The sequence below is a fragment of the Erythrolamprus reginae genome, chromosome 1 (assembly GCF_031021105.1).
Source record: "Erythrolamprus reginae isolate rEryReg1 chromosome 1, rEryReg1.hap1, whole genome shotgun sequence".
In the NCBI taxonomy this organism is placed as follows: Eukaryota; Metazoa; Chordata; class Lepidosauria; order Squamata; family Dipsadidae; genus Erythrolamprus; species Erythrolamprus reginae.
In genome coordinates, this window is record NC_091950.1 from 85,142,035 (window position 1) to 85,166,315 (window position 24,281).

Below are 24,281 nucleotides of genomic sequence, written 5' to 3' on the forward strand. Positions count from 1 at the left end.
GCTCTTGCTTCCTTTTTGTTAATCACTAAAATCGGGAGTTTATTTTGAAGCGAGCCACTCTTTTACAAACTCAAGAGGGGGTGAGGCATAGAGTAGGAAACAAAATAGTGCTTCTATTCCAAATCCAAACAAAATTGTATTCTGCAGCGTCCTTGGTGTTCTCCGAGCTTGGTGGTTTTATTGCAGATGTTTCATTACCAAACTAGGTAACATGATCAATGCACCATCATACTACCAAGCTCAGAGAACACCAAGGACTCCAGAATTCAACCCTGAGCTGCAAATATTTTCTTCTATTGTCAATTGGAAACTTTCCCTTGCTCCTAAAATTCTGCAGGTTGCAAAATGATGGTGGACTTGTGTTACTTTTGGTCCTCTCTCTGCTACCATACAATAGGTGCTCTAAAAGTCGGAACCTATCTTCTCTTTCTCTTCCAGCTTGGCCCTTGTAAATCTCACCTCCCTTACCACTTGCAATTTCTCTGTCCTTCCCAGCCCTTCCTCCTTTCTCCTCCACTCAGCAGAATAAGGGATAGAACTTTACATATACGTTTTGGAAGATTAGTAGTCTTTAGAAAAAAAAACAAAAAACAAAGAACACCCAGGCTTCAATAGCCTACTTTTGTGACAAACTAGTAAGCTTGCTTGGAGGACTTGGGAGGAAGGCACTGTCTAGGAATCCTCCGTCTATTGTCTCAGAATCCCCCTTAAAAATCACAACCCATATACTGTAGATACGAAATGATAGTAATGGTGAATAATTACCTGTTGTGAAGGCTGGGCATTTCCAAAGTTATGAGAAACCAATGATCACTCCAGCTCCCTGATTTTTCCCATATCTGTAGTACCACACTGCCATTGGTTGCCTCTTCATCTTCTTGCACCATGAACGAAATGGTGCCATTGTAATTGCCAAAAACATAGGCTGAGAATTGGACCTACGGATAAAGTGGCGAAACAGAGAAAAGCTGTATTTCAGGACCATAACCTTGGTTCATAGATTTTAAAAGTTTTACATGCAGGGAGGTCTTGTTATGAGCTTCATAAAAAAATAATATCACACAACTTCCTGGGAATGAATCACATGAAGATGAGAAATATAAAAGGAAATCTTGACTCAAGTATTTGTACATTCATTAGCCAGACGCTACTCTGCCTTGATGATTTTTACCACATATAAAACTGGAACCAAATTTTCTGGTTTTGAAAAGGATAGTTTTCTGATCTTACAAAAAGTATCAAACTAGCCGGAAAGGATATCTATTACGGCAGGCGTATGGAGGAAGCAATGAATGTACAGGAAGCTGTGGGATCTCAATTTATGCTCTGTTTCCTCTAATGTGGGCAAAAATAAAAAGCCCTTGAAAAAAAAAGGTATTTATTCGCCAATACATGTATTTTTTTATCCAGAATGAAGGCAACATTGTTACCATCATGTACCAGAGAAGAACTTAATGAAAAAGTGTCACTGTAAAATTAATTACAATATAATAAATCAGTTAAATTTATATGCCACCCATGTCACTGTTGGGTAAATTGAGGCAAAAGTTGAAAACAAAGTTCACACGCTTTATTATGGTTTTAACTCCCAGGGATTAACATCTGTTTCATCAGATCAGATGCATGAAACATTAGAGCTGATCAATGCAATAATCATTATCATTCTATGTGGATAACAAGAGAGAAAAAAATTCTGCCTTTCAATCTATGTGTATTCACAGTCCTTAACTTACAGCTACAGTGATACCTTGTCTTACAAATTTAATTGGTTCCGGGACGAGGTTCTTAAGGTGAAAAGTTTGTAAGACGAAACAATGTTTCCCATAGGAATCAATGGAAAAGCGATTAATGCGTGCAAGCCCAAAATTCACCCCTTTTGCCAGCTGAAGCACCCATTTTTGCACTGCTGGGATTCCCCTGAGGTTCCCCTCCATAGGAAACCCCACCTCCAGGGGGGGGGGGAAATCCCAGCATCGCAAAAACGAGCGCTTCGCTGGCAACGGAAGTCCGAAGGTGGGGTTTCCCAGTGAATGGAGCATCAGTGAAATCGCAGCATCGCAAAAACACCGAAGTCCTCGAAACCCCACCTCCAGACCTCTGTGTTTTTGCGATGCTGCAATTTCACTGAGGTTCCCCTCGCTGGGAAACCCCACCTCTAGACAAAAACAGGTGCTTTGCTGGCAACAGAAGTCCGGAGGTGGGGCATTCCAGTGGTGGCAGCTTGGGTTTGTAAGGTGAAAATAGTTTGTAAGAAGAGGCAAAAAAATCTTAAACCCCGGGTTTGTATCTCGAAAAGTTTGTATGACGAGGCATTTGTAAGACGAGGTGTCACTATTTGTTTAGTCACCATTCAAAGTGTTTATGGAGATTCTCAGTCATCCAAGTCATGGTTGTCCCAAAGGTGCTTTTTCAAGAAACACTGAAGGACTCAGTTTTGAAGTAACGTCAGAACAGCTACCAGTGCATAGTGGATTGCCATTTCTTTCCTTCCTGGATTTCCCAGATGGCTAGTCTTAATGCAACCTATCTACTATTTACACTACATTTCTTTATTCTTTCCATTTTTAAGTATTTCTATAGTCAAAACATCCAGGAGAGCAATACGTTTCAAATGAATTAAATTTCTAAATCAAGGATGACAAATATTTATTTATTAATTGGACTTTTATGCCGCCTCCCTCTGAGGACTTGGGGCAGCTCACAACATATAATACAATAATGTATAACATCCTAAATCCAATTAATTAAATATAAGATCTAAAATATCAACAAAATCCCCAAAACCTTAAAAAACAATCATTCCCATTTGATCAACTTTCTCTCACAAACTCATTGGCCAGGAGGCAAGGATCTATAGCCCCGAACCTGGCAGCAAAAGTGAGCCTTGCCTTCTAGTCTGGGGGGAGCTGATTCCAGAGGGCCGGCCCCACCACAGAGAAGGCTCTTCAATTCAATTCAATTCAATTTATTAGATTTGTATGCCACCTCTCTCTGTAGACTCTTCCCCTAAGCCCCGCCAATCGACACTGTCTAGTTGATGGGACCTGGAGAAGGCCAACTCTGTGGGACCTAACCGGTCGCTGGGATTCATGCAGCAGAAGGTGGTCCCGTAGGTATTCGGGATATATGTTTGTGTGTATATATATGTTATATACTGTGTATATATATCTTATACAGTAATACCTTATCTTACAAACCCCTCGTCATACAAACTTTTCGAGATACAAATCCGGGGTTTAAGATTTTTTATCTCTTCTTCCAAACTATTTTCACCTTACAAACCCAAGCTGCCGCCACTGGGATGCCCCGCCTCTGGACTTCTATTGCCAGCAAAGTGCCAATTTTTGCGCTGCTGGGATTCCCCTGAGGCTCCCCTCCATGGGAAACCCCACCTCCAGACTTCCGTTGCCAGCGAAGCACCCATTTTTGCATGCTGGGATTCCCCTGCAACATAACAAAAACACGGAAGTCCAGAGGTGGGGTTTCCCATGGAGGGGAGCCTCAGGGGAATCCCAGCAGTGCAAAAATGGGCACTTCAGCTGGCAAAAGCGGTGAGTTTTGGGCTTGCACGCATTAATCGCTTTTCCATTGATTCCTATGGGAAACATTGTTTCATCTTACAAACTTTTCACCTTACAAACCTCGTCCCGGAACCAATTAAGTTCGTAAGACGAGGTATCACTGTATACTGTATATATATATATATTTGTTTACGTAGATTTTTATAGGTACAGGTATGAAGGTCTTGGCATATTCGGGTTTCTTCCCTTCTCTGAAACTTCCAGCTTTTTAGTAAGTCTTTACTAAACCTGGATCTAAGGCAAGAGAATTGAATAACTGGGCTTGTATAAGGAAAGAGCTTTGTTAAATTACAGGAATGAAAGAAAGATCCTACTTCTGAGTCTTTGTATCACTTTCACAAGGCAGAAGTAGGCAAAGACTTAATACGCTAATCTATGAATAAGCCTTTTGTCTGTACTTGCGCTCCCTTTGCTTGTTTCTTTCTTCAGAGCAAGAGCATAGAAACCCAGGCATCTCTTATCATAGTTATCCATTTCATCCAAGTTGAGAAACTATGGTAACTAGCTTTAGAACAAATCAGGGTATTATGCACAAATTTAAAGCTGATCTAATATCCTTTTATTTTTACGCTTATTAATCAGACCTTGCTCATTCAAATGAAAGGGGTCTCTATTTTGTCAGTTCACTCTGGGATAAAGTGTTCGGGATATGGGGGTGGGGAACTATTTTTCAGACCAGAGTTGAATCAGTCATCCCACTTCTGTATTTCAATTGCATGAACAACTTTCCATCTTTGATTATAACACTAAGGTAGACCAAAGCTTGTTGGATTCTAATACCTGCAACTATTTATTTTGTAAAATTCATGATGTAATTGTTGGCCACAGAAAAGAGTTTGGAAATAGAGATGTGCAAACTGTTCTACTTTGAAACTTTTCAACTTGAAAGTGGTTGTTCTAAGTATTTATCTATTTATCTATTTATCTATTTATTTATCTATCTATCTATCTATCTATCTATCTATCTATCTATCTATCTATCTATCTATCTATCTATCTATCTATCTATCTATCTAGTCCAATACACAATAATACACAATGAAGGTAATAGAGGACACCTTTGAGGAAATAGAATTAGAGAAAGAATAGAAGAGAGAGTATAGGATAAAATAATCATTGAGAGAATAGAAGAAAGATATAGGGATAGAAGAGAAGATATATGGGATATAGGAGAGACAACAGGACAGGGGGCGGAAGGCATTCTAGTGCACTTATGCACGCCCCTTACTGACCTCTTAGGAATCTGGAGAGGTCAACTGTGGACAGTCTAAGGGTAAAATGTTGGGGGGTAGGGGATGATACTACGGAGTCCGGTAATGAGTTCCACGCTTCAACAACTCTGTTACTAAAGTTGTATTTTTTACAGTCAAGTTTGGAGTGATTAATATTGAGCTTGAATCTGTTATGTGCTCTTGTGTTGTTGTGGTTGAAGCTGAAGTAGTCATTGACAGGCAGGACATTGCAGCATATAATCTTGTGGGCAATACTTAGATCATGTTTAAGGCGTCTTAGTTCTAAGCTTTCTAGGCCCAGGATTGTAAGTCTAGTTTCATACGGTATCCTGTTACAGGAGGAGGAATGCAGGGCTCTTCTGGTGAAGTATCTCTGGACATTTTCGAGGGTGCTAATGTCTGAGATGCAGTATGGGTTCCAAACAGATGAGCTGTATTCCAGGATGGGTCTGGCAAAAGTTTTGTATGCTCTGGTGAGATTTCCAGAGCAGAAGATACGTAGGATTAGATTAACAACTCTTGAAGCCTTCTTGGCGATGTTGTTGCAGTGGGCTTTGGCACTTAGGTCTTTTGTAATTAGTACTCCAAGGTCCTTAACTGAATGTGGGTTATCTGTGATAATTTGATTATTCAGTTTGTATTTGGAGTTCTGATCCTTTTTGACGATGTGTAGGACAGAGCATTTGCCCACAATCTTGGTTCATGGTTTGCAGAACAAAACATTGTTATTTTGAGCATCATCATTTGTGGATGTTGCAGCTGTTCTGAGAGCTGTGATTAGGCTGTTATTTTGTGGCTTGGGTTAGTTTCCTCCAAAACGTTTCCATGGTCATGTCTCAGCTGCTATTGCCTTAGGCTAGAACGAGGGACACAGAGCAGAGTTGGGGTGCTAGGCAACAGGCATTTGAGAACAAATGTTTCAGCAGAGACATTCTGGATCTGAAGAATGAAAGAGATAAGCCAGGATGGCTGTGTCTGGAACTGGTTAACTCGTCTGGCTGTGTCACGCCACTCTTTTTCCTATCTTAGGAGCCATGCGTTATCTGTTTGGCTTTAATTTAATTTTAAAAGCAGTGGAAAGGAAGGAAAAGTGGAGACAAACATCCACATACAGGTTTTCATCCACTGGAAGAAATGAGTCAACAGAGGCAAAGACGTAAACCGTATTTTAATGCAGGGATGCTGAATCACCTGCTTAGCTGGCAGCAGAGGGCAAACCAACCTGGGGCAATGCTCTTGCACTTAAGCAGAGCCAAGTGCCTGTTTAGAAAGGGAAGCGGTCATTACTAGGCAAATGCCCCCACAGTGTACATAAGTGCACTGGTGTGCCTTTCGTCCCCTGTCCAATTGTCTTTCCTTTCTTTCACCTATCTTATATATTCTCTTCCTTTCATATATCCTCTCCTCTAAGTTCACTTTCACCCTCTTTTATATTATCACATGTCTATCTTTCTTCCTATGTATTTGTGTATTGGACAAATGAATGAATAAATAAATAAATAAATAAATAAATAAATAAATAAATAAGTGCTGCTATTACCCAAGAAGTGGACAATCACCTTAAGTAATGAGAGGGTGAGGAATGAGGACACCTTAGATACAAACAGTCTTGGTATTTGGTAATCAAGTTAAGCCATGTAAAGAATAAGAAAATAAATGAAGACTATTACTTATATTTAGGTTCTCTTCTGTCTCTTCTATCCATTATCTATCTATTATATCTCTTTTATCTCTTATATTTTCTGCTATTCTCTCTAGTTATATTTTACTCCTATATTTCTCTTCTGTACTCTCTTTGATACATTCTACTCTTATGTATCCTCTATAACCTTCATCGTGTATTATTGTGTATTGGACAAAACAAATAAAATAAACAAACAAACAAACAAACAAACAAATAAATAAATAAAGGCCCCCGAACTGATGTGAGGATGCCTTTGGATGTGCAGCTCTTCAGGAGGATGGCTGGATTCCAGTATCTCTTCTTAGCAGGTTGCTCCCTGATGAACCTTTCAAGCCCTCTCTGGGATAGATTGTCCATATACTGTATATATAAGCAGAGTAATGCAGGAGGACTAGATAAGATATCAGAATATACTGTGGCAATTTGGGGGTGGATTTTTTTTTAAATTTTTCTTCTCCAATCACGTGTACAGAGAAAAAGATACCATTAATTTCAAATTAATTTACAATATAACCCCTTAAGGTTCTTCTTTTATTTTATTTTAAAGGGTATTTATTATGGAAGAGGCCCCAGGGGAAGAGCCTTCTCCGTGGCAGCCCCGGCCCTCTGGAATCAACTCCCCCCCAGAGACTAGAACGGCCCCCACCTCCTTGTCTTTCGCAAGTTACTCAAGACCCACCTATATCGCCAGGCATGGGGGAACTAAGACATCTCCCCCAGGCTTTCTTATATTTTATGTTTGGTATGTATGTGTTGTATGGTTTTTAATTGTTGGGGTTTTTTATGTAATTTTTATTATTAGATTTGTTCCATTATTATACTGTTTTTTTATTACTGTTGTGAGCTGTCCCGAGTCTTCGGAGAGGGGCGACATACAAATCTAATAAATAATAATAATAAATAATAATAATATATGAAAATTGACATGGAGGAGATTTTTGAGCAAATTGAAACATTTTGATCTAATTAATTCGATGTGATTAAGAATAGTAACAGCCGAAAAAGTATACAGTTCTTTTTTAAAAACTTTTTTTTACCATACGAGGAATTGGAATAATTAGTTTTTGGTCCAGATGTTAAATCGTCAGGAGGTGGCATTGGTTTAATCTGTGTATACTGTGGCAATTTAATGAACCAGATAAATGAATGAAGACACGTTTGTATAAAACAGTTTACTCTGCTTGTAAGTAAGCTGATACTCTGCAAGTATCAGCTTACTTACAAGTAGATATTCAACCAATTCAGGTTACAAGTAGATAGTAAACCAGTGATGGTGAACCTATGGCATGCGTGCCAAAAGTGGCAAGCAGAGCCATATCTGCTGGCACGCAAGCTGTTGCCCTAGCTCAGCTCCACCGTGAATGTGTGTGCCAGCCAATTGATTTTTGGCTCACTCATTGGCTCTGTGAGAGTGATTTTGGCTTCCAAAGAGCCTCCGAGGGGATGGAGGAGGGTGTTTTTACCCTCCCCCAGCTCCAGGGAAGCCCCAGGGAAGCCTTTGGAGCCTGGGGAGGGCGGAACACAAGCCTACTGGGCCCACCAGAAGTTGGAAAACAGGCCAGTTTCCAGCCTCCAGAGGGCCTCCATGGAGTGGGGGAAGCTATTTTTGCCCTTCCCAGACATTGAATTGTGGGTGTGGGCACTTGCACATGCATAATAGCATGCACACACGCTCTTGCAACACCGGAGGGAAAAAATGTTCACCATCACTGTACTAGTATGTATTAGTTTCTAGTACATACTAAACCAATCCAGGTTTCTTGGTATCACTATCTCAGTTCTACTCAATATCTTCTAATTCAGGCTCAAACTGCTCCAGCCAGCCAACCACCAACAGTAAACAACCAACGACCAAACCAACAAGACCAACAAAGGAATGGTGAGGTTCATCTGCATATTATAATGCTCTGGCCCAATCACATTGCAGTTCACACCCAAGGACCCAGCATGAGCATGCTTTACATTCTACATTACCTTATATGGTAATTCATTCTTACATTTCACCTTATATGGTACTACAATGAAATATCACCCAAGATTGCTATTCCTGAAATAGATCTGGTGCCTGATTTGGGGGTTCCCTGGGGGTTGTAGGCATTGCACCGATTCATTTTGTGCACCAACTGCAACAGTGGTGGGTTCCTACCAGTCCAGTCCAGTGCAAATGCTCCAGTTGTGGCCTGCTGATGATGTAATTTTGGTGTGACGGCTACCGGTCCATGCACACCGCCATGTTTTTCTCATAATTTTGGGTGATTTTTCAGGTTTGGATGGCTTCTCCTCATCCTTTGCTTTGGAAAAAAGCCCTCCCGCCTGTCCTCGGGTTAATACTGTTGTGGTTCAGTCTGGGACCCCTCCGGGAATGGCTGACCTTCTGTCGGTTTCCAGCTCAGAGGGAGAGGCTGAGGAACAGGAGGTGCAGACTGACGAGGAAGAGGAATCCCAGGCTGAAGAAGAAGGACAGCCAGAGTCCCACCAGGGGGAGCTCTCCCCAGCAAGCAGCCTGGATTCCTTAGGGGAAAATGCTCAAGACATCATAGATATGCGACAAAGGAGAGCTAATCAGAGACGGACTCAATTGGCTAAGTATTTCCAGCATTAGAGGTCACAGCTGGGTTTGGGTGTGGTGCTCTTGGGAAAGGATAAAAGGCGGACCCACCCTTCCTGGCTTGTGGAGTTTTATCTTGGAGATTCGTGAGACCTGTCTGTGAACTTTGGTGGCTTACAATCCTGGTTTGTGCCTTGGACTATTGAAACCTTGGGGGGGGGTGTGCCAGCAAGAAGCTTGTGGTATTGACTAGACATCAGGACCCTGCTGTAACGTATTATAGCCTGTCTGTTGTGAAGATAGGTTTTCCTTTGTGCTTATTTTTTCCAGCTATAAAATACTTTTGGCTTTTACCAGAGTGTCTGGCTGTTTTTTCAGTTGGTGTTGAGGTCTGGGAAAACCCAGACAGAACAAATACCAACCTTTATTTCTTCATCTGAAGCCCAGCTGAGCAGCTCCCCAGCTGTCTTTCAGGATGAAATGTACCTCTGAGCATGCACAGAAGTAAAATCATGCAAGCGGGTATGTGCGCACATGCACAAGTGCAGCAATGTGTACCAGTTGCAAAAGGTGAAAGGAACCCACCCCTGAACTGCATCCTTTCCTAGACTGGAGCAGCATTGGGCTGCAGTAAATGGACGGTCCAGTATGCCATCCCGGTATACATGCATCTCAATGTTCCTGATGCATGCGCATGCCCTCATGAGATTCAGCTTCTGCACATGTGCAGAAAGTGAAATTGCATGTGATGACGTTCGCGTGCACAAGATTTCACCAACTGTCAGCATTTTTTTTGCTTCCACGCATGTCAATCATCAAAATTCCATGCACATGAGCATCCTCACATGAGATTTTGATTCTTGCACATGTGCAGAAGCTGAATTGCACATGAATGAGTGTGTGCATGCATTGGGATGCACATGCATGCCTGTCACTGGGAGCGCTGGCAACGGGGAGCCCTTCACTGGACTGGAGCCTTTGGTTACTTTCTGCTTAGATTATTGTAATACAGTCTGCAGTCCTTGAAGCTTCATGGTTTCCTCATATTACAGTGCTTGTGCACTGATGGTTTGGATGGCATAAGAACAGGGGAACATTTCCTGCTATTCTGATGAGTCGAGGTGGCGCAGTGGTAGAGTGTAGTACTGCAGGCCACTAAAACTGACTGCTAGATCTGTAGGTCAGTGGTTCAAATCTCATCACCGGCTCAAGGTTGACTCAGCCTTCCATCCTTAGGAGGTGGGTGAAATGAGGACCCGGATTGTGGGGGCAATATTATTTATTTATTTATTATTTGGATTTGTATGCCGCCCCTCTCCGAAGACAATATGCTGGCTCTGTTAAAAAGTGTCATTGCTAACATGTTGTAAGCCACCCTGAGTCTAAGGAGAAGGGCAGCATAAAAAATTGAATAAATAAATAATATTCTCCTGTCATGTCAAGGCAATCTTGTTCTTTAAGTTGTGAGAAATCTCAAATTTCACAACCCTTTTGATTTCTTTTTTTAAAGCAGAAAATTGAATCCAACACCCAAATAGAATCATATGCTTGTTTTTTTTGTTTTTTTAAAATCAACTTGGACCTAGTTTCAAACTGGATTGGGGCTGATGGTACACCCTGTTTCTATGGCATGCACAGTGGTGGTTATTAGGCGTAAAACTGTTACTACAGATCTTTTGTGCAGAATCATTTTGACACTCTTGAGCAAAATTAATATAGTATAAAATTAAAAAACAAAACAAAAACAAAACCCTGCATGTCACTAAAATCACACACTGCAAAATTAAATTTGGTTGCCTAAGGAAGCGGTTAAAGTACCTTATATGATCCATTAGCAAGAATGGCTGGAAGATCAGCGCTGTATATCCGGGCAAGACCATCTGTGTCTTCACTATCGACATGCAGATACAAAAAATGACCTGGGGGGTCGGAAAATACATTTCAGTAATATTTTGGTACTGAGCTATAAAGTAGAATTTACACTATATTAAAACAAACACACTGATGCTTCACCAAGGATATCATTTTATGTTATTCTGGAAACTAGAATATTTTATGATATCCTGAAAGTTATGAAAGAGAAGCTATAGGACAAAATGCAAAACCAAAATGTAAAAAACAAATAATAAGGAAAAAAAGTCTGCTTTCTTTGTAGCAAATAATAATAATAATAATAATAATAATAATAATAATTATTATTATTATTATTAATTAAATTTGTATACTGCCCCTCTCTGTAGACTCAGGGCGGCTCACAACAATAGTAGCAAAACAATATGTAATACAAATCTAATAATTTAAACTAAAAACCCATAATTTTAAAACATGCACACAACACACCATACATACACAATATAGGCCTGGGGAAGTTATTTCAGTTTCCCCATGCCTGACAGCAGAGGTGGGTTTTAAGGAGTTTACGAAAGGCAAGGAGGGTGGGGGCAATTCTAATCTCAGGGGGGAGCTGGTTCCAGAGGGTCGGGGCCACCACAGAGAAGGCTCTTCCCCTGAGACCCGCCAGACGACATTGTTTAGTCGACAGGACCCAGAGAAGGCCAACTCTGTGGGACCTAATCAATGCAAGAATAATTACAAAATTTCTGATCCGCTTTCCTGGTTTAATCTTTTGTATAGCTTCCAAAACCTCTTTATTATTACAGATCCATTAATAATTTGTCTTCTTCTTCTGTATATTTTGTTTTCTAAGGTATTATTCTATTTTCTCCAATGGAATATCATGCCCTTTATATAAAATTAATACTGATACAATGTTTCTTGTATAGCAACATTATCTGTTCCTATATTATCATCCTCTGGTAATTTCAATATCATTTTCTTTTCCCTTTCTTTTCCCAATTTATATGCCAACCATTTCTCTGATTTGTTCGCAAATTCAAAATATTTTATAGAATTCAATTTTATTTCCATTTTTATCATTGTTAACTGTTGCTTTAAAATCTTAATTTGTTGAAAGATACCTAGATTCCCTAGGGAGTTCTTTAATTCTTTTCTTTTAATCTCATCCAGGATATTTTGTGTTTTCTCTTTCTCCTTCATAATTTCATGATTATTTTGAATTAGACAATCTCTAATCAAGACTTTACTTTCATCCAGAACTATTCTAAAGTCAATGCCTTAGTTTAAATTAATTTCAAAGTATTCTTCTTCTCTTTATAGTCCTCAACAATTGCTTCTTTCTGTAAGAGTACTTCATTTAATCTCCATCTTAAAAAAAAAATAGAGATTTTCTTTTATAATCAAATTTACTATACCTCCAGTGACTTGTAAGGCAGATCCTCCAATCTGGTTTTCGTGCATCCTTGAAAAATCATTAAGAGACCAGGAAGAATTTATATTTCCATCTATTGTCCAACCACAGGTACCTTCCTCAAAAGAACAATGTGCCCCCTCTGTTAAGCTATCTGGAAAAAAGTAATATTTATAAAGCAAACATACAAAAAGATCAGCACAATATGTTGTGAAGTACAGTTAACTTTGTACAGAAAATTTTACATTTCTACCAAATCATTAAATATTTCTCTTCTTACTATTCTTAGTATGAAATAAATGAATTGAAAAATTTCAACAGCTTAGGGACCAGCATCCATCAAACTGTCAAGATCCAAATAGTATGGTCTTTTCTGATCTAGAAAATAATGCTAGCACTGGGAATAATAGTCATTTGTGAAAGTAACAACAAATAGCAATAACAATAGCATTTAGACTTATATACCACCCCGTAGTGCTTTTACAGCCCTCTCTAAGCAGTTTACAGAATCAGCATATGGCCCCCAACAATCTGGGTCCTCATTTTACCGACCTTGGAAGGATGGAAGGCTGAGTCAACTTTGAGTGGGTGGTGAGATTTGAACTGCTGAACTACAGCTAGCAATTATCTGAAGTAGCCTTCAGTGCTGCACTGTAACCACTGCACCACACTGGCTCTAGACAGAATAACACCTCGGCTCTGATAGAATAACAGAGTTGAAAGGGACCTTGGAGGTCTTTTAGTCCAATCCCTTGCTCAAGCACCATTTCAGACAAACTTTTGTCTAACCTCTTCTTAAAAACCTCCAGTGCTGGAGTACCCACAACTTCCAGAGGCAGATAGTTCCACTAATTAATTGCTCTAATTTTCAGGAAATGTATCCTTAATTTTAGGTTGGTTCTCTCCTTTATCTCCGAGACCGCCTTCTGCTGCACGAATCCCAGAGACCGATTAGGTCCCACAGAGTGGGCCTTCTCTGGGTCCCGTCAACTAAACAATGTCGTTTGGCGTGCCCCAGGGGACGAGCCTTTTCTGTGGTGGCCCCGACTCTCTGGAATCAGCTCCCCCCAGAGATTAGAACTGCCTCCACCCTCCTCGCCTTTCGTAAACTGCTCAAAACCCACCTTTGTCATCAGGCATGGGGGAACTGAGATATCTCCCCCGGGCCTATACAATTTATGTATGGTATGTTTGTACGTATGTCTGATTAATAATGGGGTTTTAAAAATATTTTAAATTGTAAATTATTAGATTTGTTATGAAGTGTTTTATTGTGTTGCGAGTCTACAGAGAGGGGCGGCATACAAATCTAATAAATAATAATAATAATAATAATTATTATTATTATTATTATTGTTATTATTATTATTATTATTATTATTATTATTATTATTATTATTATTATTATTATTATTATTACTATTATTATTATTGCTTCTTGCCCTGCCTTCAGTACCTGGCAATCAATATTTTTTGTTCCTTCTTTGCTGAAGTTTTTGGAAGATTAATAAAGAACAAAAGGATGGGCTTAGTATTTTCTTTCTTACAATAGTTGACAAGTAAGAAGTTCCTGAAAGAAAGAGACAGGCAAATTTATATTTACCACAGAGGGATTCTTCTTCTTCTTTGGTTGGACAATCAGAATTGAAGCTGCAAACCTGTAGGTGGCTGACACAGCCCTCATGTGGGCAGGGGATAGGAGGTCCCTCATCAAAGTTGTAAAGATGTTTATCTGAAGGGAAAACAAACAAACAAATATCAATACTTAAACCAGCCTTCTTTGACGACTTTTAAAATGTATCGCAATTATGGCCTGGACTCTGTGGTTATGAGCTTTCTAGGATGTGTATCAATCTAGAAGAAGTCAGATAATGCTTTTTATCATCTTCTGGATCTTCTCCAATTGTGCAATGGATTGAAACCCAAACTGAACTGCACTGGGTATATGCAATCTTCAATCCAAGGTCACCTGAAGCTATAAGTATTTATTTACTTATTTTATTATTATTTATTAATTATATACCTATACCGGCCTTCTCCTTAGACTCAGAGCAGCTCAGAACAAAGATTAATACAAAACATGTAAGAAATCTAAATTAAAATACACTCTAAAATTCCCAATACTTAAAATAATGAATCAATAGTAGTAGTGGTAAAGAGAATGGGCCCATTTTTAAGTTTTAGCAGTAAATCCTGCCTTTTAAACCTATATGAAGGCTTAGCACCCATTTTGTTTAATTTTCCATTGAAAACTGATAGGAATTTTCAGCAGTTTGGGCTGCGTAATGCTAAGAATAGGGCTTAAGGACAGTGGTGGGTTGCTCCCAATTCTGTCCGATTTGGTAAACCGGTGGTGGTGGTGGTGGGATGATCCATCCATCCACCCGGGACATTTCTTTTTTTAAAAAAATATTTTTTAATTTTATTTTATATCGACAAACATACAAACAACATTAAACATTTATACTTATCTATATACATAATAATTAATATTTTACAATTCTGGTTTTTTTTAATTATATTTCCTTAATACTAATTCCTTTTCTTATTTTTTTTCTATACAGTTATACAGTTTCTCCCCACACTGTAGTGGTTCTTATTTTGTTTATCCTGTAATTCATATATTAATTTACTTAATTTAGCGCAGTCTAACATTTTCTTGATCACCATCTCTTCATTTGGTGTCTTTTCTTGTTTCCAATTTTGTGCGAATGCCAATCTTGCTGATGTTAATATGTGTGTTATTAAATAATAGTCTTCTTTGCTGTGTTGACCTCTGATTATTCCTAATAAATACATTTCTGGTTTTGTTTCTAATTTATATTCCAATATTTCTTCCAGCCAGCTCTGTGTTCTAATCCAAAATTTTCTTGCTTCCGGGCATAACCACCAGATGTGATAATATGTTCCCGTGACATTTCTATGTGAGTGCACAAACCAGTAACGACGGGATTTAGAAGCCACAGTTTACTTATTCTGGTTTAGATATAAAACAGTAAAATTTAAATTGATAATAATAGATTTTAAAGTTATTTACTTAACAGCTTGTTGTTGAATCTTAGGCCAGAAACTGTCAGTGGGATGTTTATCTTATCCAAAGATCACATTTTTTTTAGATGTTAATTCCTACATACCGTGAAGGCAATTTTGAAGTTGCAATGATCCCAGTGCCAAAAGTCCAGAATTCTTTTCATCACAACTTGAATACAGCAAAGTGATCTCAAAAGGCCTTTCCATTTGTCCAATTGAGCCTATTAGAATTTTCCATTTTACCCTGAAAATCAAAGCAGTTAGCATGGTTAATAAATGTGTTTATCCATAAAAAGCATAAATGTACCAAAGGATTTCACATATATCTCAAGTTATATTTTTACAATTGTGCAGCTTTGGTCAATTACGTAGAAAATATTTACATATTAGTAATAATATTTTGCTATGATCTGAAACTGATATGCCCCCTAATACCACTTATAAACTACTTTATGACTAAACTATATTGTCAGCAAATGTCACTACTTTAAATATTTTGCTTGACACTACCATATAAGGCAAGCATTAATTAAAACTGATTTTATTAATTTGTTTTTAATTTGTTTTTAATTATTTTTTAGTAATGAAAACAGGGAACTATGGGAGCATCAGGCAAAAACAGTATAGTTGTAGTGTGTACAATGAAGAAAATCTAGATCTATTATGGTAATTAATAACTAAATGTGACAGACAAACGGATGGATGGAAATGAAATGCAAAGGGAAGGGAGAGAGGGAGAGAGGGAGAGAGGGAGAATGGGAGGAAGGATGCAAGGAAGGGGGGAGAAGGAAGGAAATACGTAAGGGGGGAAGAATGAATTCATACAACTATGAATGGTTTATGTAATCAAAATTTCAAGCTTATCATTGAACATAGACCATATTGACACAAATTGCTTTATCTTCTAATTTTTAGGACAAGCCTTTTCAAAGATTGATAAAATATTCCTCTCCTAGATCCATTCCTTAAAATCAGAAGCAAAATCAAATGCATTTACAGTGATCCCCCGATTATCGCGAGGGTTCCGTTCCAAGACCCCTCGCAATAATCGATAACTCGCGATGTAGCGGCACGGAAGTAAAAACACCATCTGCGCATGCGCGTCCTGTTTTCCATGGCCGCACATGCGCAGATGGTGGAGTTTGCGTGTGGGCGGCGGGGAAGACCCCTTCGGCCGCCCAACAGCTGATCTGCTCTGCAGCGCGGCAGCAGCGAGGAGCCGAAGATGGGGTTTCCCCGTTGCCCAGGCAAAGGGGAAACCCCAAGATCGCTTGCCGCTTGCCCGTTCGCCCGCCCGCCCGGCTGCTCGCTTGCAGCGCGGCAGCAGCAAGGAGCCGAAGATGGGGTTTCCCCGTTGCCCAGGCAAAGGGGAAACCCCAAGATCGCTTGCCGCTTGCCCGTTCGCCCGCCTGCCCGGCTGCTCGCTTGCAGCGCGGCAGCAGCGAGGAGCCGAAGATGGGGTTTCCCCGTTGCCCAGGCAAAGGGGAAACCCCAAGATCGCTTGCCGCTTGCCCGTTCGCCCCGCCCGCCCGGCTGCTCGCTTGCCGCTCGCTTGCAGCGCGGCAGCAGCGAGGAGCCGAAGATGGGGTTTCCCCGTTGCCCAGGCAACGGGGAAACCCCATCTTCGGCTCCTCGCTGCTGCCGTGCTGCCGAGCAGATCAGCTGCTGGGCGGCCGAAGGAACCTTCCCTGGGTGCCGCCCGCCGCTCGAGAGCAAGAGGGGGAGAGATAGAGAAAGAGAGAGAAGGAAAGAAAGAGATGAGAGAGGGAGGAAGAGAGTGTGAGAGAGGAAGAAGCAAGATAGAGAAAGAGAGAGAGAAAGAAAGATGAGAAAGGAAGGGAGTGACGTCATCGGGTGGAAAAATCGCAATATAGCGATTCGCAATGATCGGGATCGCGAAACTCGGGGGATCACTGTATTTAAATTATTTCATCATGTCCCTGGCTCAATCAAGCCAAAGCTCTTTACAAAGAGACTAATTTCACATTCTCGGAATACAGTTCAACATCACATCCACCACCACCACCCCCTTGAAATCTGCAGAGTGAACAATTTTTAAAAAGTATACAATATTTATGGAGATCAATAATGCAGTTATAAGTGATGAGTGAGAAAATGGCAAGTAACAAATAGAAACAAAATAGTTCCCCATCATCCCACATGTGCCCTCCAAATTTGTTGGCTATAACATTCAGTATTCCTGATTGTCATAGATAGTTGAACTAGGACTTCCAGGATATTTCTTGACTAGTGAATTATAACCACGTTTTAATGTCACTGAATGAGGCCAGTTATCGCCATCTAACACAAAGTAATTTTTATGGCAGTGATCGGTAACCTCCCTGCCAGCCTTTCTCCTACAAGCATCCTTATCAGTAAAAAGTGAACTGAACAGCAATCCTTGGTACCAAAACAATTCTTTGTAATTCACACAGTAGTCTCCTGGCTAATGTAACATCACTATATGCTAAATAAAATAAATAAAATCAGTAAGAAAAACAACCACCAACTAATGTGGCAGTGCAGGCACTCCCTGCTTTTTCATCTCCCATTTCTTCTACACTCCAACCAGCTGGAATATTTGGATTGTATGTTTGGTATAGGGATGGAGATATAAAGTAGTGGAAAACAGACAGTTAAAACTGTCTTGTGAGTTTCAACAGATGGACTCAGAGTTGTGGATAAGAAAACAAAGGATCTTATAGTTGATCAAACAATGGAGAAGGTCTCCTTTTGTGCTCCAGATAGGAATTTTGACCAATTTTCTTACATATGTCAAGATGGTATTACAAGATGTTGGATATGTCATTGCTTTATAGCTTTATGGCTGTGAAAGACATGGGAGACATGGAACATACACACACACACACACACACACGTACGTACGTACGTACGGATGGATGGATGGATGGAATAATTATATTTCTTTGCAGTAATCTGGTTGTTAACATTGTTTCCGAGAGCTGTTGAGAGACTTGGGATGCAAAATGTCATCATCATCTTCCTCAAAGAAAAAACAACCCATTTGTTTTTTGAAAAAGCACAGACAATTGTGAGACAATTATGACTTGGATGACTGGGGAAAAAAGGAACTAAAAAGGACTATCAAAGATGAACACTTGCATTTGACTTTCTAATACAGAATGGAGCAAAATATCTTAATACTGAATATACTGTACTAAAGAATATTTTGAACAATAGAGACTGAAGTTAATTTTAAGAACATCTGCCTCTGTAGATGGATTGTGTTTAAAAGGTATTATAGAAGTGGAATAAGGTTTACTAGGCAATAGAGAGAGTGATTTGAAAGTGGGTTTGAAAACGACAGGTTAAAAGATTGATGGGGGGGGGAATGTTACACTAGACAAATAAATGAAATTATATTTTTTCATAATGAAAAGGGATGTATAATAAGAAATTAAGAGTGACCTGGATTACTTTTCTATATTGGATTTACAAAAGAGACTTTTAAAATGGAGTCCTTGAGACTCCCTAAGCTTATTTGTTTAATTACTTAACTAGGTAATATCAGTGCTACTCAATTTCTTCCATTGATGTTCAAAGAATAGTCATTCTTCAATAGACTTTTGCCCACATAAAACATATGAATGAGAGAAATTTACTTAATCTCCATAGCATTCACCCCTTACAACAAAACGAGGCAAAAAGCCAGGCACACTGGCAAACAAGTCTGTCACAATTTTTCAAGCCAGTTTTGGGAGGGAAAATTGCCAACACCTTCAACAAATTCTGAAAGCCAAAGTCATGAAGTAGAACAGCCTAGTATTGATATATCATCCTTGTTGATGCCTTCTTAAAAAAAAAGTTTTACCAATCTCTCCCTTGATTTTCATGGCGCAAGCCAAGGTCAAGAGGTGTCTTTAAAGAGAAACACACATAAAACTAGATTATGTATTGATCAGTTGATGAAATTGTAACTAGAGATTTGTGAAGTAGACCCAGAGACAGGGTTTTGAGCAATCGGTACTTTTATTCAGCTCAGAGAATAAGTGACAGCTCAGCAAGGTAAAGTGACAATTCAGCGAGTACCGACTGACTCTGCCTGGAGAAACCGCTCCTTTTATATATTTGCGGTTCCCGCCAAAGCTAGAGCCGGCCGCGTCTGAGCCAATCAGGAGCGACTTCCTGCTTGGGCTCAGACAGCGCTGAAAGAGGAACAAACTATTTACAGAGTTACAAGGTAGCCATTACAGGATACAACACCCCTCCCCTCATAGTTGGACACATCCATCAAGAAAGCCATGTGACAAAGTCGTCCAATCGGTGGGGCCTCTGAGGAGCTCGCGCTGACCTGCGCAGTTCAATTTCTCCTTCGCCACTGACTGTGGAGGATGGCTCGCCGCTGTTCTCCCGGTGTGGCGGACTTGGCCTGGCGGGCCCAACGAAGGCTTCGGAGGACGAGGATGGTTCGGCGTCGCTGGATGGTCCCCCCTGGCCCGATAAGTCTCTTTGCGTGTCTCTTATTTCGGGCAATGTACAAAAGTCTGTTGAAGGGGGAGAGTCCATGTCAGCGGTTTGTGGCAATTGCTTTTCTGTTCGCTTCCGAATGTGGTCTATGTGTCGTTTCCACAAACGACCATCCTCTAGTTTAACAACATAGGTCTTAGGTGCATTTTGCTTAACAATAATTCCCTTCATCCAGTTTACATTTCCATCAAAACTTTTTACATATACATTTTGTCGCAAATACATTTCTCTTTCAGGTTTTGTACACATTTGGTTATTATTAACACAGAACCTTGGGTTTAACCTGTCTAGTGGTGACCTCAACTTCCTTCCCATCAATAACTCTGCAGGGCTTACATGTGTGTGCGAGTTAGGGGTAATGTGTTGGGTGAGTAAGAATTGGTCCAAGTTCTGTTGCACATCCCCAGGGCCTGACCTGCGCAATGCCTCCTTTGCCACCCGTACGTAACGTTCTGCCAATCCGTTAGCCCAGGGCGAATAAGGCGAGATGAGGGCATGCCTGACCCCTAGGCCATCTAAGAACAATTCGAATTGCCTGGCTGTTAGCTGTGGCCCATTGTCAGACACTAAGAGATCTGGGCAACCATGGGATGCAAACAGTCTGCTCAATACTTTGATAGTGGCACTTGTGGTTATGTTGTTCATTGCTATTATTTCCAACCATTTGGAGAAGGCATCAACCACTATTAAAAAATACTGAGACCCCACTGGGCCAGCAAAATCAATGTGGATTCTAGACCAAGGACCAGCAGGCTGTTCCCACTCAGCCGGAGTTGTTTTGGGGGGACTGGGCCGTGACTCTTGGCACGGATCACACTTTGAAACCCAACTTTCAATATCAGCATCCAGCCCTGGCCACCATAAATGCCCCCTTGCCAGGCTCTTCATCCTGACAATCCCAGGATGACCCACATGTAACATTTTGAGTACCTTTCCCCTTAGGCTTTTGGGGATGATCACTCTATCCCCCCACAGCAAACAACCTTTTACATATGATAACTCAAGTCTTTTGTTTTTAAAATCACACAATTCAGGTTTCACAACATCATTTTGCCATCCCTTTAGAACACAGTTCACCACTTGTTTAAGGATTTGATCTTGCTGCGTGTGTGCAGCTACCTCTTTTGCTGTGGTTAGTGGGTTTTCCTCGAGTTCTATCATTAACACATCTGTGGAAGGAACAGGGTCTTCCACTAAGTCTGTTATGGGGCATCTGCTGAGACCGTCTGCATGATTGATTTCCTTCCCCCCCTTGTGGGTGAGCTCATACTGATACCCTGAGAGGAAAAGAGCCCATCTGATTAGTCTTGGAGACATAAAAGGTGGAGTGGGCTTGTTGGGGGCTAGCAGGCCTAGTAGGGGTTTGTGGTCAGTGACTAGCTCAAAGCTTCTTCCAAAAATGTAATTGTGAAACTTCTTTACCCCTGCCACTAATGCTAGAGCCTCCTTGTCTAACTGGCTATAATTCCTTTCTGTGCTGGTCATGGTTCTTGAAAAAAATGCTATTGGGGCCTCTGTCTTATTAGGTAGAACGTGAGCTAGAACTCCTCCTATGCCGTACGGCGAAGCGTCGCACGTGAGCCTAATGGGTAGTGAAGCACTATATTGGACTACTACACTTTTAGAAGTTAATAGATTTTTTATTTGAGAAAAAGCTTCACGTTCAGTTTTCCCCCATGTCCAGCGGGCTTCCTTCTGGAGTAAACGATGGAGGGGCTCTGCTACTGTTGCCTTCTGTTTTAAAAAAACGGAATAAAAATTAAGGAGGCCCAAAAATGCCTGCAATTCATTCTTATCTCGTGGCTCTGGGGCTTCTCTAATTGCTCTCAGCTTCTCTGTTGTGGGGTGGATACCATCCTTATCTATTTTATATCCTAGGAATTCTATACTGTTGGTTCCCCAGACACATTTATCAGGCTTGATTCTTAAACCTTTGTCCTGTAACCTCTTAAGTACTTCCCTTATTCTTTTGTTTACTTGTTCCTGGTTTTCCCCTGCAATTAAGATGTCATCAAAGTATGGAATGGCCCCATTTACCCCTGACAATAGGCGTTCCATAATGCTCTGGAATATTCCTGGGGCTATGCTTACCCCAAACTGTAACCTCGTGCATTTGAAAGCCCCCCTGTGCGTTACAATTGTTTGAGCGTTAGCTGTTTGTTCATCGACCGGAAGTTGCTGGTAAGCTTGCGCCAGGTCGATCTTTGCGAACCTTTTCCCCTCCCCCAGGGAGTGTAGCAGTTGTTGCACAACCGGGATGGGGTAGGGGTGGTGTTGGAGTGCCTTGTTCAGGGTCGATTTGTAATCAGCGCAAACTCTTAAAGAGCCATCTGGCTTCAGAGGGGTAACTATGGGAGTTTCCCATGGCCCCTGTTCCACAGGGACCAAAATACCTTGGCTAATGAGTTTGTCCAGCTGTATGTCTAGTTTGGGGAGGAGCGGCAGGGGGACCCTGCGAGGTTTTAGTCTGATCGGTGGGACCTTGGGGTCAATAGAGAAAGATATAGGGGGCCCCTTATACAATCCCAGTGTGGGGCTGAACACTTCAGGGAACTCTTTCACAAAGTTAGGCATATCATAACAGTTTACATTACACACACCCGAAATCTCGATCCCCAGTGGTTCCATCCATGCTAAACCCAGAAGAGAGTGCTTGGCCCCTGTTACAATAAGCATGGGAAGGGTACATTTAACATTCTTGAATGCGATAGGTACATTTGCTGTTCCCAAGACCAAGATTACTCCCCCCTGAAAGTCTCTAATCACCAAAGAGGTTTGATTTAGGTCAGCCTTAGATACATTAGGCATATACAGTTTAAATTTTTCCCAGGGCATGATGGTATATCTAGAGCCCGTATCCAGCTCCATTGAGCAAGGTTGGTTATTGAGTAACAGTGATATAACAATTTTAGCCCCTTTTTTGGTTGCCGTGTTATTCACGGAAAATTGAGAGTTACCTCTATAGTAGTCGCGGTTAGCGGTTGAGTAGTTCCTTTGACCCGCGTTGCGGAATGGTCTCCTTTCTCGCGCTTGGGGGGTCTGGTTTTGAGGTCGCTGGTATTGCGGTGTGGCAAATGTTTCCTCTGGCGCTGTTGCTCTGCATGCGATGGCGATGTGGCCTCTCCGGTTGCAACGGCGGCATGTAGCGTCTCGGAAGGGGCATCGATGGCGTTGGTGATTTCCCCGGCAGCCCGCGCAGGGGGCTGGGTGAGTAGCTCTCAGGTGTCTCGGCTGGTCTTGCACCAGGAGGCAGTTTTCTCCGCTGGGAATTTGTTGGCTGTTGTCTGTTTCCACGGCGCTGGGAGACGCGGAGTCGATTTTTGCAATGAGTTCTCGCCTTCCGTGCTCTTTCAATTCTCTCGCCGCTGCGTCGGCTGCTTCTGCGGTTTGCGCCAGTTTAATTACGGTTTGTAGGCTCGGCTCTTCTTCGATGAGGAGTTTATTTCTCACCGTGCTGTTTCTCATGCCGAAAACCAAGGCGTCGGTGAGGCGAGCTTCCGGGTCTTTAAACTTGCATTGAGCAAGTACCGTTCGAAGCCGCGTTGTAAACTGGCTGATCGACTCGGTTTCCCTCTGAGCCATCATGTGGAATTGATGCCGAAAAACCATGGCTGGTTTGGTCGGCTTGAAATGGCTCGCCAGTTTTTGTTGTAGGACGTCCCACGCTGTGGCTCTTGCTTGTTCCGGTTCGGTGAGAGTTTGGGCAAGTCTACGGATTTCTGCGCCGCAGTAGTTAAGGAAAATAGCCCGTCTGCGATCGGCTTCGGCGTCCTGCATTCCCGCCGCCTCGAGGAAGATCTCGAAGGTGGCCATGTACTCGTCCCATGTCGATTTCTCGGGATCGAAGAGTTCCGGAGCCTGGCCGATCTGGATTTTGTCCATGTTGCACGCGAAGTTTCTTCCGTCCGTTCGTCGCCAGTGAAGTAGACCCAGAGACAGGGTTTTGAGCAATCGGTACTTTTATTCAGCTCAGAGAATAAGTGACAGCTCAGCAAGGTAAAGTGACAATTCAGCGAGTACCGACTGACTCTGCCTGGAGAAACCGCTCCTTTTATATATTTGCGGTTCCCGCCAAAGCTAGAGCCGGCCGCGTCTGAGCCAATCAGGAGCGACTTCCTGCTTGGGCTCAGACAGCGCTGAAAGAGGAACAAACTATTTACAGAGTTACAAGGTAGCCATTACAGGATACAACAATTTGCAAAATCCTGTATGTGTATTTCCCCTAGGAGCAATTCTTCAGTATTCACTAATTCAGGAATTGCAACAACTTCAAATTATATATCTATCACAAATAACAAAACCAATATATATTAACTCATGTTATATTTTTGATGTTGTTCAGTTTTGCCCTTAATACAACTTAGAAAATTGCATTAGATCATTCAGTTCTTAAACAATAGTACTTATGGATGTTTATTGAATGTTGTTCACCCCTCCAGCTCTGAATCAT

General features: G+C 41.2%; 1 protein-coding gene across 3 annotated transcripts in view; it reads right to left on the minus strand.

Moving 5' to 3' along the window:
• The window catches only part of LTK (leukocyte receptor tyrosine kinase), a 161,373-nt gene that overhangs the window by 66,663 nt on the left and 70,429 nt on the right, over nucleotides 1–24,281 (minus strand). For all 3 annotated transcript variants that reach the window (XM_070757323.1, XM_070757303.1, XM_070757312.1), the window contains exons 4-8: nucleotides 15,448–15,587; nucleotides 13,917–14,045; nucleotides 12,318–12,467; nucleotides 10,864–10,964; nucleotides 766–938 (exon numbers count right to left, since the gene is read on the minus strand). In XM_070757323.1, the coding sequence (XP_070613424.1) occupies nucleotides 766–938; nucleotides 10,864–10,964; nucleotides 12,318–12,467; nucleotides 13,917–14,045; nucleotides 15,448–15,587 (693 nt within the window). The remainder of the gene's footprint in view (nucleotides 1–765; nucleotides 939–10,863; nucleotides 10,965–12,317; nucleotides 12,468–13,916; nucleotides 14,046–15,447; nucleotides 15,588–24,281) is intronic.